Here is a 19815-nt window from a genome sequence, read left to right as displayed (position 1 = left end):
CATTGTCTTTTATAACCTTAGTTGTTTCTGCAGGCAAAAACTCATGGGTCCCCCACATATGCAAAGTTGTAAATAATACATTTCAAGAGATAACCATGAGAAAGTTGGGTGTTGAAAGGTAAAACACAGTGGTCGGCACTGTGCGTAAATAAATATGCTTTATGGAGTACAAACTATTCAAATTCAGTCCATTTATACATTTTTGAAGGTTGTTCTATTTCATGGTCTATCTGAGAAAAAAAGTGTTAAATAGTGAGAAAAGAGGCTAAAACACAACAATCAGCTCCTATAACACAAATCAGCGCGAATTGCACATGACTGTTGGGGGCTAGTGATGTAAATGATAGAGCTACAGGGTTGAACACAACAATCAACACCTATAAATGGTGCACTGTACAAGCTATGTAGATTTCATTCAAATCTGACATTGTTTAAAAAATTGACCCATTTTGGGGGGTAGTGGGGTAAATGTTGGGGCGACAAAGTTGAACATAACATACAACAAATATAAGTAACACACTCTATAAGCTGTCCAAATTTCATCCAATTCGGACAATGTTTAACAAATTCACCCTTTTACGGGACTAGAGGGGTAAATATTGAGGCTACAGGGTTAAACACAACAATTAACACCTAAAAATGACAAATTATACAAGCTGTCAAAATTTCATCTTATTCCGACACCGTTTAAAAAACTTACCCATTTTAGGGGTTAGTGCGGTAACTGTTGGGGTTCAACACCCAAAAGCATAAAATATGTAATCACGATGATCCATTCACCAGTCATGTAAAATTTTACCCAATTCTGACAATGTTTAAAATTTTGGCATGTGCAAAAACCTCCAGCAAGTAATGCACAAACACAAGTACCAGATGTACTGGTGCCTTTATTACACTATTACACCACAGAAATCTTTCGTTTGTGGTGTGCAGCAACATAAAAAATCATTTTACACTTTGGGGTCTAGCGGGGTACATACTGGGTTTGTCAAGTCAAACTAAGCAGGGGACACATCTGCATAACTACATCTACCATCTGTGAAAGTTTCATCCCAATTCATCAAAGTGTTCATGCCAAAAGTGCATGGACAAACTTCACCGGAGAAAAAAAAAAAAAAAGAAAAAAAAAAGAAAAAAACTGAGTGAAATCAAGATGCGTCCCCTTCAGGGAAGAGGACCCATAAAAATTTATGTTTTGGGGGGCTGTGGGTGAACCGCTGGATCATTTGAGGTCAAACTTCAAGAGGATTTAATTTGGATCAATTTCTAACACCTATGTAAATTTTGACAAGTTTATAGCACTTGGTCTTGACAAATGTTTGGTGGTGAGAAATCCACCAACAAGTTTTTTTGCTTGATGGCAAAACGATTAAAAGGGTTAACTCCACAAAAGGTCACAAAGTGTTTAAATTAAAAACATGTAAGTAAATTGCTGGGTCAACCAGAGTCAAAATTTGAGAGGATCAACTTGGACTGATTATCTATCACCTGTGTAAACTTGTAAATATATTCTCTCTTGACCATGTATAAGGTACAGACTCACAAATGACAGAAACAGAAAGTCCCTATTAATAAAGGAAACCTTATTGACAGATCTCATATTGCAAGGCTTGCCTTTGAATGTTAAATGTAGTTCATTCAGAGCTGATGTAAGTTTCCCAAAGGCAGATTTAGTGTTTGGTGTCTGGATTTTCAGAGCACCAGTACCTACAAACAGCATACAAAACGGCAATACTAAGCAATATTTTTAACACAATAAAATTGTAAAACCATTCACATTCAAACTTTAAAAAGATATCACCTTTCAATAATGAACCAGATATTTATAAAGAAGACATACAAAAACTTGGATCGAAAATGTAAACATTAAAAAGCCAAGGACCTACGATTTGTGACAACTGATAAATACACTTCTAGTTTGCTCATAGCAGGTAAAACTCGCTGAAACAGATGCAAATATTCTGTGTTTTTTTGTTGAAGGTTTGGAGCACAAACAGATAAGTCACATTCTTCCTTCAAACTAAAAAAGCAAAAAAAGCATAGGTGTTGGTAGCTGGTAAAAAATGACATCATAAAGTCATATATACGCATTGAGTGGAGTTGCCTTGCTTTTGTCCATTTCAGACAAAACCTTAATTGTGATTTTATGATGTTTACACTGCAGTTTACAAGAACTGTAGGTGTCCTGTTTTGTGAAATGTGAATTTTGAGTGTTGGTCTAGTTCATAGGAATATATATCATATGTTCTGAAGGTAAAGGGTACGCTTGTCGTATGTGTGGCATTTTAACTAGAAACATTTTGTCCAAACTTTTATTACATTAAACCTAAACAATAAATTCCTTTTTTAAGAAGAACCTTTTTGAACACCATATTTCGTTTGGAGTCGAACTCGCAACAAACCAGCGAAAATGCAGCATGTAATATTTTTTGTGATTGCCACCACAAAATAATTAATTTTTGTATTGTACTGTGCAGTGGACAAGTGGAGAACTGGAGATGTCATGTTTGGTGAAATATGTACCAAAAAGTTTATTACATTAACTTTCCTTTCAGGTTGGAAAAACGTATACATATTCAACACTAATTGTCTTACACAGGGGTCACCAAACTACGGCCTGCAGGCCGGATTTAGCCCGCAGGTCATTTCATCTAGCCTGCGACCACATTTTTTGGTTTGCAAAATTGTATTGATAACTTTGTAACATTCAAAAACTTCTTACGAAAGTTTTCCTGTTGCGATATGTAGAATTGATATTACTTAGTTTCATAGGATTACAACGACCAAGATTGATCAGAATCCAGTTTGTCATGTCACAAACAAGACTACAAGTGTTAATTGTGTGCAAACAACTGCCTTCTTTTTGCATTTGCGGATTGCAGAAAAGGCTATCTTGACATCCCTACAAAAATCGCCTTGCAGGCTAAATTTGGAAAGATGGCACTAGTGCATGTAAACTATACGGCATGCGCGAATCATTATTAAACTTATCCGGCAGCAGTGAAAAAAGTTTGGTGACCCCTGGTCTAATAAAAAGGGGGGTTTCCTATACATATCCATTTTATATATTCAATATCCTATTTACCGATTTACTGTACACAACATGTTTGTTAAAATGGTACCATTGTTTTTAGAATCTCAAGGCATAAACCTAAACTTAAAATGGTTTTGTCCATATTCACTTTACATCATTATATTGTCATATATTTACAAAATTAGTAAAAAACAAAAGTAGAAAATATTCCATTCCTCAAAATTAAATCGCTAATAGAATTGACCTTGATATTGCAGTCCAAAACCAGTTTTAAAACAGTGATAAATTAAAAAGCAATTTGCAGCAAAGACTACATAAACAACTTATTCTTTACTTAAATTTGTTTCGCAAAATATACACCATACCTACATTAATCTCTCGCAGAGCAAAATTCAAACAGCAGTTAATGACCTTTTGACGTGTTTTTAATAGCACACAGTCCTTGTTTAACAATAACGTTTTTCCTAATTTTTACATAACTCAGGTATTGTTCCTTTAAGTTTATTTATCAAAAATAAAATAACAAAATGTTTTAAAATGCCCTAAAAATGCAGGACATCTGATGCAAACAATCTGCGTAAAACAACCCTCAAATGCAACAGACATATTCACCTGGTTATATAATATGGGGAAAGTTTTGTCAAAAATGTAGTGTAACATGTAAATAGCATAGAGAAGTGTTTTAGACCATTCATAGTTTCCAATTTAAACGGATAGGCATATGTTTGCAAATCGTCTTTTATTGATGTTATCAATGGATTTAAATAATCCCCATATTGCTTCAAGTATGTGATCAACTACAAAATAATAAAATTTGGTAAATGGGTACAAAACATTAAATTTATATTATGCCACTAACTTGTCTGTTTGCTGTAGTTACAGGTTGAATAGAGGAATCAATGGGATATAACAAACATCTTTTCCATGAGTGTTTATGAAAGTTGCTTAGGCAAGTGAATAGACTTGACAATAAATTTTCTGTTTGACCAAGAAGAGAATCTGATTTCAGCTGAAAACATTTCAATTTTGGTGATGTAACTTCAGTACTCCAGTTTGTTGAAACAACAAATGCACAGATTTGTTTTATAGATTTAAACCCAAAAATATAAAATACATTGTGTTTACCTGGTCTCGTTTGCTAAACGGAAGAACTTTAGTCAAATTGTGTTCAGTTGTCCCAGAGTCATTAAAAACCACTGAATTTGTAAAAACCCTCTTCAATCCATCAACCATTGATTGCAAATGTGAGTTTGATAATGAAATATCTTTATGTCTTAAAAAAGAAAAATCATCAAATAGGTGATGGTGGCAATTTTAATATTGTACATTTTTTAAATCCACAACATTTTTTGAGTGGAAATATAATTTTCATTCGCCACAAGTAAACTTAGCAAGCTGGGTTTGCTTTTGCTCATTTTGGATTTCTGTTTATGGTAACCCAATTTCAAAAATATCTTTTATTATTAGCCTGTAAATCCAGGAACACTCATCAATGGTTGTAAAATGAACCAGATGTAAAATGCACACACATCCTTCATTGTACACACAAAGTTTTTCAAACTTACTGAGGTGCGATCTGTTACAATGCTCAGAAGGTCATTTAAATGCTGCCTTAGACACATGTAATTGATTAAGTTATTATGATTAATGATTTCTTGTGTCGCGCTGCATAGTATTGTATTAGTCATTGTAAAAGTTTTGAACTGGTCCTATATTTTCTCGTTCTTTCCTTTATGAATCGGAAATTGTTGCTAAACTTATGTTTAAGAAATTTCTGAATAAATGCAAGCATCTTTATCATGATGTCCAGATAGAAAACACAACGAATAGTGATGAATTTTTTGATTAACAGAAATGTTGAAATTTGTGTTAAAGTCACATATTCCAACATTACTACTTCAGAAGAGGTTGCTAAAGATAGAGTCCCAAATGTGTATGCAGTGTATGTGGCAAGTGTCGGTATTATGACCCATGAATTTTTAATGTTGGTCTAGTTCAGGGGTCTCAAACTCAAACTGCTTTGAGGGCCAAAAACAAACTTTTGAGTAAGTCAGGCCGCACTATCGAAACATTTGTTACAGTGTAACATGACAACAAACATGTTGCATGCTTACAAAGTGAAATGATCATTAATGCCATTAACTTTATCAAAAAACAACATTGTAATAAATAACAAACAAATATACAGTGTAGCAAAGTGAAAGAGCCAACGGTGCTTTATTGCTTTGTGTGGAAACATTGGTACAATGACACAACAATGAAAAAAAATATGACGCAACAATCACAATTGCTGATTCTAAAGATAGGCTATTTCGATCATGCCATTAAAACATTGCACATACCACTACTAGAGAATGATTGTATTATGTAAACTCACTGGTTTGACAGGGTATTCCGCCTGAGTAAAACACATAAATCTTAAAAGTTCCTCGGGTCGCATGTTTGAGACCCCTGGTCTAGTTCTTAGGAATATATATCGTATGTTCTGAATGTAAAGGGTACGCTTGTCGTATGTGTGGCATTTTAACTAGAAACATTTTGTCCAAACTTTTATTACATTAAACCTAAACCATAAATTCCTTTTTTAAGAAGAACCTTTTTGAACACCATATTTCGTTTGGAGTCGAACTCGCAACAAACCAGCGAAAATGCAGCATGTAATATTTTTGTGATTGCCACCACAAAATAATTGATTTTTTAAACAACAGCCTAAAAAAACATGCGAGACAACAGAAATAAGGCATGTCCAAAATGATACATTTTTAGGTATTGTACTGTGCAGTGGACAAAAAAGTAATATGTGAAGCATATTTTAGCCCGAAACAGAGAAATATATTTCAAAGTTGTAAACAGTTCTGTCCTGTATTGTAACACCAGGGTCATTGTTTTCATAAATGGTATGTTAATTGGGGTCAAAATTACAATCTACAGCTTCAGATACATACATGTTATGTACACAAATTTTAACAATGCCCATAACTATGGTTGAACTAAGTTATGAAGATTAGCAAGAGTAACTGACCTTGATTCAAATTCTTCTTTGGTTGTGACCAAACACTGTTCGCTTTTTATTAACTTTTCTTCTAAAGCACTTTTCTCATTTCTAAGTTGTTCCAAATCCTAATGAGACAATGTTGAAGTGAAATTTAACATTATAGTACTACAAACAGTGATTAAAAAGCTATGTTATAGGAAGGGCATTCCAAATCATTTCAACTGTATTTTGGAATATTTGCGTTGACTTGCAGTCAACTTTGGACAGGCATTGGCAATGGTCATGATGATAATAACCCTTAACAAATATTCAGTACAACAATTTTTTGCTATGCGGGTAATAATAATATTTTCTGCAGTTAAACTAAAACATAACAATCTTCTGTTCTGTTTTTACGATATGTTTGTGTGGACTTGTAGTCACTACTTCTTGCCATGCGATAGTATTTTTGTTTCGTTTCAAATCAATGAGTAAACAATCACTTTCCTCACCATTTAACGCAGCGCAATGCATGGGTAGAACAGGCATATTATTTCATATCTTTGGGTCATTAGCACTCGATGCCAAGAACAAAAAAACTAATTAAAACTAAAGCTTGTAATTTTGATTATGGCAACAAAAATACTCCAATAACTATTTCTGCCTGATCAACCTTTAATTTTTGTTTAAAGCATTTATAATTAGAAGGAAATTTCACAAAAATTCAAATTGTATAGAAAGTATGTCTACAACAATTGTGGTTTTAACTCACTTGTTTGGCACCATTGGGTGCAGTAAAATATTTATAACTTGCACAGGGTGCCTTCAGCTAAAAATGTGGAAAACCACTGAAATAGAATAGTGGTGCATATATATTACCTGTAAAGAGCTACGTTGAAATGAATCAAGGCTTCCTTGTAATGAAACATTTAACTCCTTCGCAGCTGATAACTCAGATGTTAAACTTTCCTTTAGTTGTTGTGTTTTTTTGTCAGCTTCATATACCTGCATAACATTATACTCGTCCAAAACCACTAAGCGTTTACAATATGTTGCTGTAGACAACCGATTGTAAGCATAACAATTGATTTGGAAACTGAATCAAAAAATACAGACAACACACAATAAAGTTCGTAGTTTGACATGTTAGGTGAGGTCCAGGATGGACCTCTTTTCTGTCTTTACTGTTCGTCGATTTCGGCAAGTGGGAGCCTATGCGCACATGGTCCCTTTTTTGCAATTTGCACTGCGGTGTTACGGTATACAAACAAGTTCATTTGCAGCAGTAGCAGAAGGGCGTGCCTGCAGATTTGCAATATGTGAGACCTATACTCTGCAAGCTTTACTGCATCCACACCCTATGAGGCAAAAAAACTTATTTAATAACGTCATGTCATGTGGCATACCCGAAAAAATTCAAAAGTCTGCCCTTATGGATGTATATGTTCGAAAAACAAACCTCCACTGGCCAAAGAAAGAACTGCACAAACACAAAATGTATCCTCTTCAGGAAAAAAAAAGTTGTCTGAATCTGACTGCAACATTTCAGGAGATTTTTTTATACCTTGTCTGGTGTGCTATAAGCCAAAAATGGCTGGAAAACAGTGGTATAGTTCCCAAGAATAACAGTCAATATTTAAACCAGTGTTTGGGTGGTTGAACTATTGACCAATCAGGATAAAAATTATAAAAAATCAGCTGTTTAAAACTTTCGCATATTGGGAACTGAACCTTATGGGAAATGGCACCAATTAGTTAGGTACTGATAGTGTTTTTCCTTTAAAAGATGTTTTTAACTCACTCAGATGCTATACAACACAGTCATGAAATGTATAAATTCACTTTTCTTTGGACACCCATTGAGCAAATTATACGTTTGGGGATTTAGGCCGGGAGTACGTACTACATAACATGCAGCAATACACATCACCTTTTTGTGGAGATTTTCATTTTCTTCAATTTTGTTTTTTAGATCCTCATCTATTGCATGGGACAAGTTTCTTGAAACACTTCCTTCATTTGTCTGTAAAATTATAAGCATTAGGTCACTACAAAAGTAGAAATGTTTTGATGATACGTTGTAGATCAGGGGTGGGCAAACTACAGCCCGCGGGCCGCATGCGGCCCGGCAAAGGAGTTCATGCGGCCCGCAAAATGTTAGCAAATTTTAAAGAGAAAGTTACCGAGCAACGCTGAATAGTATTATAAGCACAGGCGTACAGTTTTAAAAAACAATAAAAAATACTGAGGGTGCGACTTGCCGATACCTATACCATGTGCAGTATCTGTACCCGTACCATACTTAGGAACTAAACACAGATACTTTTTATATGCTTTAGCCTGTTGTTTCTGCCACATTATTATGCAAATAGTCACCTGACACAATTTCTTCGTTCCCTAAAAGTACATAAAAGTAAAAGCGATTCACGTTTTTAAATACAGCCCACTTTGCACTGTTGACGCCAAAACTTAGTTCACTTTGGATTAAGTTTAGGTCGTTGCATTACTTTGCAAACGGACAAAAAACGGCTTCAGAATCGTTAACACAGACCCGCACAACACCTAAAGATGGATACTAAAAGCTCGCCTTGTTTAATGTTGGCGCAAGGAATTTATTAACAAAAATCGTGCTTGTTTAAGTGCTTGTTTATTTTGAAACAATTACAATTGTAGTGTTTCAACCAATGTTTGTCCAATCAAGTGACAACAAACGTATTTGCACATAGCTGAAAATATGCTATGTGAATATTTTGAGCTAGATCAGGCGTGCACAACCTGCGGCCGTACGGCCACATGCGGCCGTGGAGACGAATTTGTGCGGCCGTGACCATGTATATTAAAATACATGCCCTCCTGGCCGTAATGTAACTAAAACTATTTTCCGAAATATTTTGATTTTTAAACTGCAAAAAATGGATTTCGTAGGACTGGAAAAAAGATTACCAGCCTAGTAACTATATATACAATACGTCAGGTTTTTTATCTGCTTATTGTGTGCAAACAATGCGACAAAACAGGCACCGCAATCGTCACAATACAGATTATGACATCATAAACAGTTAGCTTCGTTTAGCTAAATTAAGTACCAAGAAAGACATTATTAATCTGAGCATTTTAGGTGGCTTTAAATGGTATATATATGATATAAATCAAATTCTTTGCACCAGTTATTTTAAAACAAAAACAAGCAAGCAATTGGCGGCCGTTGGTGAAACACTATGCGGCCCCATAAGATTAAGAACTTTTGAATGCGGCCCTTGCACTGAAAAGTTTGCCCACCCCTGTTGTAGATAATACTTGTCAAAACGAAGAAACAATGTTAACTAAAAGTACAAAGGTGGCTTTTCTATATATTAGTGATGGCACAAGTACCTAATATCAAGTATCGATGGTATTGAACAATTTAAGTAGTATCTGCACTCGTACTTGCATTAATTATTTTTGTTCTCAGTTTTTGACATAAACATTCGATATCAAGACTCTTTAAGGCCACTTTGCACAATAAGAATACCAGCAACTTTGCGAAGATTTTTGCTTTACACTGCACAAACCAAATGAGTGGGTCTTTTACTATCACCTTTATGTATGATTGCTCTTGCACAACGCCTAGCCCAGGGGTCGCCAACCCGCAGCTCCGGAGGCTCTTTGATCCCTTTTTTGAAATTACCAAATGTTTTGATTACACCAGGGTTCTTCAACGGGGGCGATTTCGTCCACTGAGGGGGCGATAGTGACAATTTTGGGATTTGTGGGGCGATTTCAAAATTACTGATTGTATAAAAATATACAAGAATTGTGAGACTAAGCTAACTTACAAGCAAATTGTATTTGTCTTGCGAACAAACACCAGGCACATGGGGCGCGTGAGCTTTTGCTGCTATTTGAATGAATTGAATTCGGCGATTTGTTTGTACTTTTTGTGATCTCGAGTGCAAGGTTGGGCTGTTTATTTGGCCACAGGGGATGCTTTGTTAAGGCTATGTACGGTGACCGGCTATACTTCTTTTTAATATAACGGTAACAATCTTTCCCTTAAACTTTTTACTTTTACACTTTCTATAGGCCTACTAGCGCTTCAAATACTGCGAAAATGTAGTATCATTTAATTCTATAAATCTAGTGTAAGTTATTAATGTAAAAGATATACATTTCTCTTCTACCGAGTAATGCCCCATTATTTTCAATCAAAATAACAAAAAGGCTATTGTTTGCGCATAATCGTATAATGTTATCTTGTCTTGTCCTTGACGTCAAAACTTTTGCTTAAATGTGTGAAAATTGACCCTCAGTGTTGTTGTAGCAATTAAATTGGGTTTTAACTGCTAACCCGCTTCTAGTAGCTACAATTAACTGTGTATACACCATGAAACATAAATTTTGAAAGAGGCAAACTGGCTGTGCGCACTGGTTAAGACAGATTGTGAGATTATTCGGTTTGCAGTGTATGTGCGCGTGCAACAATACCTGTTTGTTAATATGTCGCTTACAATACGCGTTAAACAAGAAAACAAAGCATTCAATGTTACCAGGGGAGTTTTATTTGCTTTTACTGCTGAAGAGACCGATTAAGCATGTGTGCCTAATATGCAAGAAACTAACAAACAACAAAAAGTCGAAAGGTTTGAGACAAAAAAGTGCCATTTCATTTCAAATGGCAAAACGACTTAGTGGCTCCCAGCGTTTTTTTTTTACTATATGATATTGATCCGATTGGCTCTCAAAAAATGATAAAGGTTGGCAACCCCTGGCCTAGCCCTAAACATATTTGCTCACAAAATAGAATAGTGGTTTTCCTATATAACGCCAGTTTATATATACTACATCATATTTAACGATGTATCACATATACCATTTACTATATTTTTAATGGATATATATTTGGCACCTACATTTCATTGGGTCCCTATCTTCTTCCTGGCACTTTTAGACATAATTGTTTCTGCAAGCATAATCTAATGGGTCCCCACACATAAGCATATACGATTTGGTAACAGTAAAAATAGGGCACAGTCATTATTAGATATTTACTAATTTACTATACACATCATTTGATATACACATATGATTGTTTTTGCAAGCAAAAACGAATGGGTCCCCACACGCGTGTTTGTGTGGATTTATGGTAAACAAACATCCTGGTTATTTTTAGATTCTTAAGGAAAAACTTAACCAACTTTAGCCTTGTTGCGGTTATTTTTAGATTTGTAGATCAGTTTTTAAACATAAATTTTCCTAGAAAGCCTTAACTGTTATATTAGACACTACATAAAAAAGTCGTTTGCTACAAAGGTATACATAACAACTTGTTTTTCACCTAACTTTGTTTCGCAAAAACGACCGTTTAATGACCATTTGACACTGTTTTTAACAGCATGCAGTCCTCAGTGTTCAACAATACCGTTTAGCCCAGGGGCGGGCAACTTCTCCAGTCGGCGGGCCTGATATGGGAAAATAAAGTACTTGGCGGGCCGGATTCCTGAATCGATACATTAATCGCGTATTTATCTAGTGATTTAAAACGGATTCTTGCATGCATGACCACCTAAACCAAATACAATTAAGAACGTCACAATTACAATACAGTCCAAACAATCTAACTGATATAACATAAAATTATTTACCCCAGCAAATTTAATGCATACACCACAGACTTAGATACTGCTGAAACACTAACTAGGCTACATGTGTGGAAACAAAGGAAATCGTGAAAGCAGGCCACACACAAGGGGCAGTTATGTCGTAACAATGGACGTATTGTGCAATGGTAATATCGGCAGGAAAGTTTTTTACTATTGGGGAGCGTTACTGTCCGTTACAACTATAATTTGGCGTAGTAAGCAAGTAGTGGCGGATTGCGGCAGACTGTGGCCGCGGGCCACATTATCGGAAACTGTCTGCGGGCCGCTCAAAATCCCGTCGCGGGCCGGATCCGGCCCGCGGGCCTTATGTTGCCCGCCCCTGGTTTAGCCTAATTTATACATGACTTAAGTACTGATTATTGAATTGATTTGTCAAAAATAAAGAAGATATGTTATGACGAAAAATTCGTAACGGTGTTGTAATGCCTACAAGTTGACCTTTAGTGACCCATGGTTATGCGACGGCCAAGCTGATAACGAGAATTTAAAGACCATTTATGGCGACGTTCGAAAAAGTTAAGTTTATTTTTTCATATTTATGTTGATCAACGATGTTTTGCCTGACATAAATGAAACCGAAGTACGTTTATTGAGATTAAATTACGTCTTAGGTGTAAAACCTTCGCCAAAACTGAAAATGCACGTAATAACTCAATAAAACGACACAACATTGCTGCAAAAAAACAGCTGATTTCTAATCACCCAAACGACTGTCTCGTAAAACACGTCTGTCCGGACGTCAAGCTGAGCACTCCCGCTCTGCGGCCTTAATCGTAAACGAGTGAATTCCTCCCTTGGGACTTATATATATATGACTGATAGCGTACACATATTATGGGTTGTAAAGGTAACTGGCAAAATTTTAAATACTAAACGAATAGCCTGCTTAAACAATTGTTAAAATGTTTAAATATTTCTGCACCATAGGGCTTGTATTTCTGGCCTAAAACTAAAACCGATTATTTCGTGGCTTAAAGGGTGAAAAATGGGTGAATCCGAAAAAAAGATACAAAGTTCTTTAAAAAACCTTACATTGCACCAAACAACAAAGCATGAAACTCCAAGATGCTGTACTTTAGTCAGTACAGCTGTTTAAAAAAAATACGTTTTGGGGGCCTGTGGGTGAACCGCTGGGTCAATTGTGGTGAAACTTCAGGAGGATCAAATTTGGATTATTAACTAACATCTTTGAAAATTTGAATAAATTTAAAGTTCTCTTTTTTGACCAAATGCGTTTCGCAAACCAGCGTTAGATAGAAAAAAGAAAAAAAAAATACGGACAAAAACAATATGTGTCCCCTTCAGGGAAGGGGACCCATAAAAACCTACTGCAAACAATTGTTTAACATTTCAGCACATTAGGGCTTGCATTTCTGGCCTAAAACTTATTATTTTGGGGTTTAAGGGGTAAAAATGGGTGAAACCAATAAAAAATGACAAAATTCTTTAGAATAGCTTACATTGCACCAACCAACAAAGCATGAAACCCTCAGATTATGTACTTGGGTCAGTACAGTCGTTTTTAATTTTATTCGTTTTGGGGGCCTGTGGGTGAACCACTGGGTCGTTTGGGGTCAAACTTCAGGAGGATCAAATTCGGAACAATAACTAACATCTGTGCAAATTTGAATAAATTTGAAGCACTCTTTCTTGACCAAACGCATTTAACAAACCAGCGTCAGACAGAAACAAATATTTTGGGGTTTAAGGGGTGAAAATGGGTAAATCTTTTTTTAAGGTACAAAATTCTTTGAAATACCTTATATTGCACCAAACAACAAAGCATATAACTTCTTAATGAAGTACTTTAGCAAGTATAGCCGTTTTAAAAATTTCATGTTTTGGGGGGCTGTGGGTGAACCGAGGGATCAAACGGGGTTGAAATTCAGATTCACCATCTTTAGACCAAAATCTATAATGTGTGTAAATTTGAAAAAGTTTGAACCATTCTTTCTTGACCAAAACGTGGGAACAAATCCGTGTTAGACGGAAAAAAAGAAAAAAAAATATATAGACAAAAACAATATGTGTCCCCTTCAGGGAAGGGGACCCATAATAAACTAATAAAATTTATAAGACACACCAAACCACCAGCTAAGCAATAAATCTTCTCTACCATCTCTCTACAACCAAAATTCTGCAATGCACCCTCACTAGAATGTTTATTATCCCAACTTCAATCTGGGTCATCCAGGGTCAAACTTTGGAAATGCTTGGAACAAACCAGCATTAGACAGAAAAAATACAAACACAAAACATTTTGTGTCGCCTTCAACGAAGGGATCCACAAACATTGAAGCTGGTATAAAAAGAAAAAAAGGTACAAAAAAAGGTGGATACATAATCTCCCCAGTTGCTGTTTGTAAAAATATTAAACTTAACCCACCTTAATTCACTCGCACTTTGCCTATATAACTCATCGTCCGAACTCATTAATCTCTATTCGTCGTCTTAACTCGTTTGTGGAAAGCCTCTTTGCCAGGGAACATTTATATTTTTACGCCGAGAAACACAACGTTATTAAGGTTGTTAGGCAACTCATGAAAAATAGAGCCAAATAGCCTTGTGTTTATTAAATTTATTTATTGTTTATTAAAACCATTGAAAACTCGCATTACAACCGGAGCAACCAAAAACAGGAAAATTACCTTACAGCATGGAAAGGCATAAAAAAAATAACAAATATCAGGTGTGCGATTTCTCACAAGGTACCATTTAACACAGGTCTGCAACAAGGTGAGCGTCGGCCTTATTTGCTTGATACGGTTGCCAATTTAAACTTTTAGCCAACCTTTTTTACCACCACTACTTGCATTGTTACAAAAATGGGTATTGTTGCGCACGCACATGCATTGCAAACAAACACATACGTCAGGCAGTGTATTAACCTGCACGCGCTGCCGCAACCTTAAAATGTAGAGACATCGCGCATCATGATGTGGACGGTTTTAACAAAGTAACAGAAGCTGGCCGAACTACGTTATTCTTACGCAATATTTATTTTCAACTTTTTGTCCACCTGTCACACAAACAGTGAATTATAATTTCCCGCGAGTAGGACCGATTTACGGGAAGGAGCTTCCCAACTTCCCCACTTTTTACTGCCATGCATATTGCACTTGCATATCCACTATAACCTATTTGAAAACATTAGTATATTGGCTGCACTTATTTTATATTGGGTCCGACATCAACCACTGCCTTTTATAACCCTAGTTCAGCGGCTCTCAACCAGTGGGCCATGGTCTCAACCAGTGGGCCATAGCATTTTGATTGGGCCACAGACCAATCAACAGAAAAGATTTTTTTAAGAATTTCCTTTTATTTGTGTCACTGCACTCAATTTTACAAGATTAATGGCTTGGGGAGGAATTGAGAAGGAATGTAAATTTATTTGAATTAATCTATTTACGGTATAAAGTTATTTTGAGTTTCTGCACCCCTGTATGTTTATGATGTAATAAACCACTTTGTGATTACAATAAAGCCAGATAATAGCAGCATATGTCCAATTACTCCGTCATAACTGAAAGTGCTTGATTAAAAAAGGGAAAGTGCTGTTTTATGAATTTTTGCATTAAGTTATTCTCAACTTATAATCTGTTTAAAATATGTTTTGCAGTATTTTTTGGTTTGAACCTATTTTATAGTTGTTTTGTTTCTTTCATAAAAAATTACGGCCACAGAATTTTTGTGCAATGAAAGTGGGCCACGAAAAAAAAAGGTTGAGAACTACTGCCCTAGTTGTTTCAACAAGCAGAAACTCATGAGTCACCACACATGCAAAGTTGTAAAAAATGCATTTCAATAGATAACCATGTGAAAGTTTGGTGTTGCGAGGTCAAACACAGTGATTCGTACTGTGTATAATAGGGGGTTGAAATACAGGGTTGAAACTATACATGGCATAATCTACAAGCTGTCCAAATTTCATTCTATTAGGTCATTGTTTAAAAAAATTCCCCTATTTTAGGGGGTTAGTGGGGTAAATGTTGGGGCTACAGGTTGGAAAACAACAATCGACAACTATAAATTACACTCTACAAGCTGTCTAAATGGCACATAGCATTGTTGCGCAAATACAGCTGATCGGCTGTCTCTTAAAACGCCTGTCCATATGTCAAGCTGGGCTATCCTGCTTTGCATTAAACCGCCTTAATCGTTAACCAGTGAGGTACTCCCTTGGGACTTCAATCTGACTGTGTACAAATATTATGGGCTGTTTAGCCGATTAAGTCAAAATTTTAAAAACTAAACAAATAACCTACTGCAAACAATTGTTTTAAATTTCAGCACATTAGGGCTTTGTGAAAGAGGTGCAGGAAACTCTGCTGAATTTTTAGATGGTATGTATACAGAATCTGGTGCTTCTATAACTGACAAAACAAAAATGACAGAGTTTCCTGCACCACTGCCTAAACTAAAACCAACTAGAAGGGTGGCTTAGCACATATTGCCCTTGCATATACACTATAACCTATTTTAAAACATAAATATATTTCCTATGCTTATTTTGTATTGGGTCCCATATTAGCCATCGTCTTTTATAACTTTAGTCGTTTCTGCAGGCAAAAACTCATGGGTCCCCACACATGCAAAGTTGAAAATAATGCAATTCAAGAGATAACCATGAGAAAGTCGGGTGTTGTAAGGTAAAACACAGTGATCGGCACTGGGCTTAAATAATAATACTATGTAGAATACAAGCTATAAAATTAGATTCACCCCAGATATTCTTTGAAGTATGTCCTATTTAACGTTTTAAAAAACTGACCCATTTTAGGGGGCTAGTAGGCAACTAATTGGGTTCGACACACAAACTAAAAAATATATAAAAACCACAATGACTCAATCAATAGTACTGCAAAATTTCAGTCCAATCCGCCAATGTTTAAAATTTCGACCACTAGAGGTGTTTTGAGCAACAACCATTATTGTTTCTGACGTCATAGGGCTGTCAACAAGCCACACTAACTGCCATGGCGCAAAAACGACCACCAAGCAACCCACCAACGAGCAACATACAACTGGTTGCCCTTGTAACACTATTGCTCCAAAGAAATCTTTCGTTTGTGGTGCCCAGTAACATGCAAATACGTTTTACACTTGAGGGGCTTGTGGGGTAAATGTTAGGACTACAGGGTTGAACACAACAATCAACACCTATAAATGGCATACTATACAAGAAATCCAAATTTCAGCCAATTCTGACACTGTTTAAAAACTCACCCATTTTAGGGGGCTAGCGGGGTAAATACTGGGGTTATTAACAAAAACAAAGTGGGATGCACATTTACATGAATATATCTACCATCTGTGTAAATTTCAGCCAAATCCATCAAACATTCGATGGAAAAATGAGTCGGACAAACTTTGGGTAAACACACCCATTTTAGGGGGCGAGCGGGGTAAATACTGGGGTTATCAACAAAAACAAAGTGGGATGCACATCTGCATAACTATATCTACCATCTGTGTAAATTTCAGCTAAATCCATCAAACATTTGATGGAAAAACGAGTCGGACAAACTTTTGGGGAAAAATACCCATTTTAGGGGGCTAGCGGGGTAAATACTGGGGTTATCAACAAAAACAAAGTGGGATGCACATCTACATAACTATATCTACCATCTGTGTAAATTTCAGCCAAATCCATCAAACATTTGATGGAAAAACGAGTCGGACAAACTTTGGGAAGGAAAAAAAAGGAAGAAAAAAAAAACAAAAAAAACAAACAATTCGAGTAAAATCAATATGTGTCCCCTTCAGGGAAGGGGACCCATAATTATTTCGGTGTTTAAGGGGTGAAAAAAGGGTGAAATCCAATAGAAAGAAAAATAAGTGAATCTAATGAAAGAAATCCAACAGAAAATTCTTTAAAATACATTGCACCAACCAACAAAGCATGAAACTCTTAGATTATGTAACTCAGTCAGTACAGCCGTTTAAAAAATTTACATTTTTGGGGTCTCCGCATAGGCACCGAGTTTTACGAAAATACAAGGTGGCGAATGAAAAATATTACGTCACATTAAGTGTGACATTACTAAAGCGTGCAGCCACTATATCTCAAACCCAACAAGCTTGCAATAGAATGGAACGTCAAAATGAAATAAACCGAAATGTTTGAAATAACTTAACATACATTTTTGAACATGTTGCTGTAACGTTTATGATTGGTTTAGCAACGTTCAAAAAATGTTTCATCAAGTTGTTGCTGCTTTATATCACCTGACATGACCATTTATTACAAAACATCAGCATAGTGTGCAAACAATTGGGAGTTTGACGTCACAAAGAAGGTACAAACCCAACTAGGTTGTAGTTTTAACGAACGTTCTGTGACCTTGTCTTCAAAGCAAAATCTATCCCGATTGTCTTTGTACGATGTTTTGTGCAAAATCGCCACAAACCAACCAAAATATCCATGGTGGTCCCACCGTGCTTTATGAGCCCAAGGTGACGGCGCCACCCCGCCACCGCCTATAGGTGTGGGTGAACTGCTGGGTCATTCGGGGTCAAACTTCAGGAGGATCAAATTTGATAACTGACAACTATCCAAATTTGAATAAATTTGAAGCACTTTTACTTGATCAAACATGTATAACAAACCAGAAATAGACAAAAAAAGAAACAAAAATACGGACAAAAACAAACAAATAAAATCAAGATGTATCCCTTCAGGAAGGGGACAAATAATAAAAACAACATGGACAAACCGACAATTGTTGCTTTTGCTGTGATGCTTGTAATTTTACCAAAAAAGCACCCCGGATTAACACCACATGCATTTATCTTTTAGGACTAATACTGACAAAACTTGGCCCAAATTGGTATTTCCAAAATTTCACACTGTATTTATTACATATTTTTGCAATAATGATCCTTCACAAAATACAAAGACCCTAGTTTCCCTGATATTGACCACATGATTGTTGACTGGTTGTCAGTTAATTATCAGTGATCGTTCTTAAATCCAGGCTGCACTAACACAACCGACAAAGTTTGTCACATTTATAACATTTGACAAAGTGTCATCTATCTGACTTTGATTCACATGAAATGCACAACTAGACAAACCTTTGATTTTGTTCTAGCAGATTTCTCTAGTTCATCCTGTAAAAGTTGCACTCTTTTGGCCATTTGTAGACTTCGAAAACTACTGCTATCAATTTCTTGCTGTAATCGCCGAACTATCTGATCGCTTCTTTGCAAATTCACCTAAAGTGTATAAATGTGTTTTATATATCAAATTGCTATACCTTCTGTAAGAAGCTAGATACAGGCAGTCTTAACAGTTGATAACAGACACTATAAACAATTTGCATTGCTACTAAGGTATACATAACAAATTGTTTTTCACTTGAATTGTTTCGCAAATACCTGTGATAATTTCTCACGTCGAAGACACTGAACAACTGTTTAATGACCTTTTAACACATTTTAAGTAGCATGCAGTACTAGTGTTTAACAATACTGTTAAGCCTAAATTACAAAAAAGTACTGTTTCTTGAATTTATTTGTCAAAAATAAACTAGAAGGGTGGCTTAGCAGATATGTCTCTTGCATATACACTATAACCTATTTTGAAACATTAATATATTTCCTACACTTAGTTTATATTGGGTCCCATATCATCCACTGTCTTTTATAACCTTGGTTGTTTCTGCAAGCAGAAACTCATGGGTCCCCCACACAGGCAAAGTTGTTAATAATGCACTTCAAGAGATAACAATGAGAAAGTTTGGAATTGTAAGGTCAAAAACAGTGATCTGTACTGCACATAAATAAATATGTTATAAGGAGTACAAACTATTTAAACTCATTCCATTAATACATTTTTGAAAGTTTTTTATTTTATGGTCTAGCTGAAAAAAAAGTGTTAAATAGTGAGAAAATAGGCTAAAACACAATAATCAGCTCCTATTAATGGCGAATTAAACATGATGGTAGGGGGCTAGTGGAGTAAATGATAGCGCTACAGGGTTGAACACAACAATCAACACCTATAAATGGTACACTCTACAAGCTGTCCAAATTTCATTTATTCAGTCATTGTTTAAAAAATTGAACCATTTTGGGGGGCTAGTGGGGTAAATATTGGGGCAACAGGGTGAAACACAACATTCTACACCTATAAATGACACACTCTAAACGCTGTCCAAATT

At 35.8% G+C, this 19815-nt stretch overlaps 1 protein-coding gene across 6 annotated transcripts in view; it reads right to left on the bottom strand.

Annotated features, from left to right (window-relative positions):
- The window catches only part of LOC145212520 (protein phosphatase 1 regulatory subunit 21-like), a 54872-nt gene that overhangs the window by 19623 nt on the left and 15434 nt on the right, over nucleotides 1-19815 (bottom strand). For 5 of the 6 annotated variants that reach the window (XM_080080673.1, XM_080080671.1, XM_080080669.1 and 2 more), the window contains 9 exons: nucleotides 18728-18868; nucleotides 7939-8031; nucleotides 6888-7013; nucleotides 6057-6154; nucleotides 4160-4307; nucleotides 3894-4043; nucleotides 3647-3831; nucleotides 1887-2020; nucleotides 1615-1707 (listed from right to left, as the gene is read on the bottom strand). In XM_080080673.1, coding sequence (XP_079936799.1) covers nucleotides 1615-1707; nucleotides 1887-2020; nucleotides 3647-3831; nucleotides 3894-4043; nucleotides 4160-4307; nucleotides 6057-6154; nucleotides 6888-7013; nucleotides 7939-8031; nucleotides 18728-18868 — 1168 coding nt within the window. The remainder of the gene's footprint in view (nucleotides 1-1614; nucleotides 1708-1886; nucleotides 2021-3646; nucleotides 3832-3893; nucleotides 4044-4159; nucleotides 4308-6056; nucleotides 6155-6887; nucleotides 7014-7938; nucleotides 8032-18727; nucleotides 18869-19815) is intronic. The other variant, XM_080080670.1, reaches the window with a different exon arrangement.

The sequence above is a fragment of the Phallusia mammillata genome, chromosome 2, assembly GCF_965637545.1.
Source record: "Phallusia mammillata chromosome 2, kaPhaMamm4.hap1.1, whole genome shotgun sequence".
Lineage (NCBI taxonomy): Eukaryota > Metazoa > Chordata > Ascidiacea > Phlebobranchia > Ascidiidae > Phallusia > Phallusia mammillata.
Note: the sequence above shows the minus strand (reverse complement) of the source record. Positions and strands in the feature narration are given on the sequence as shown.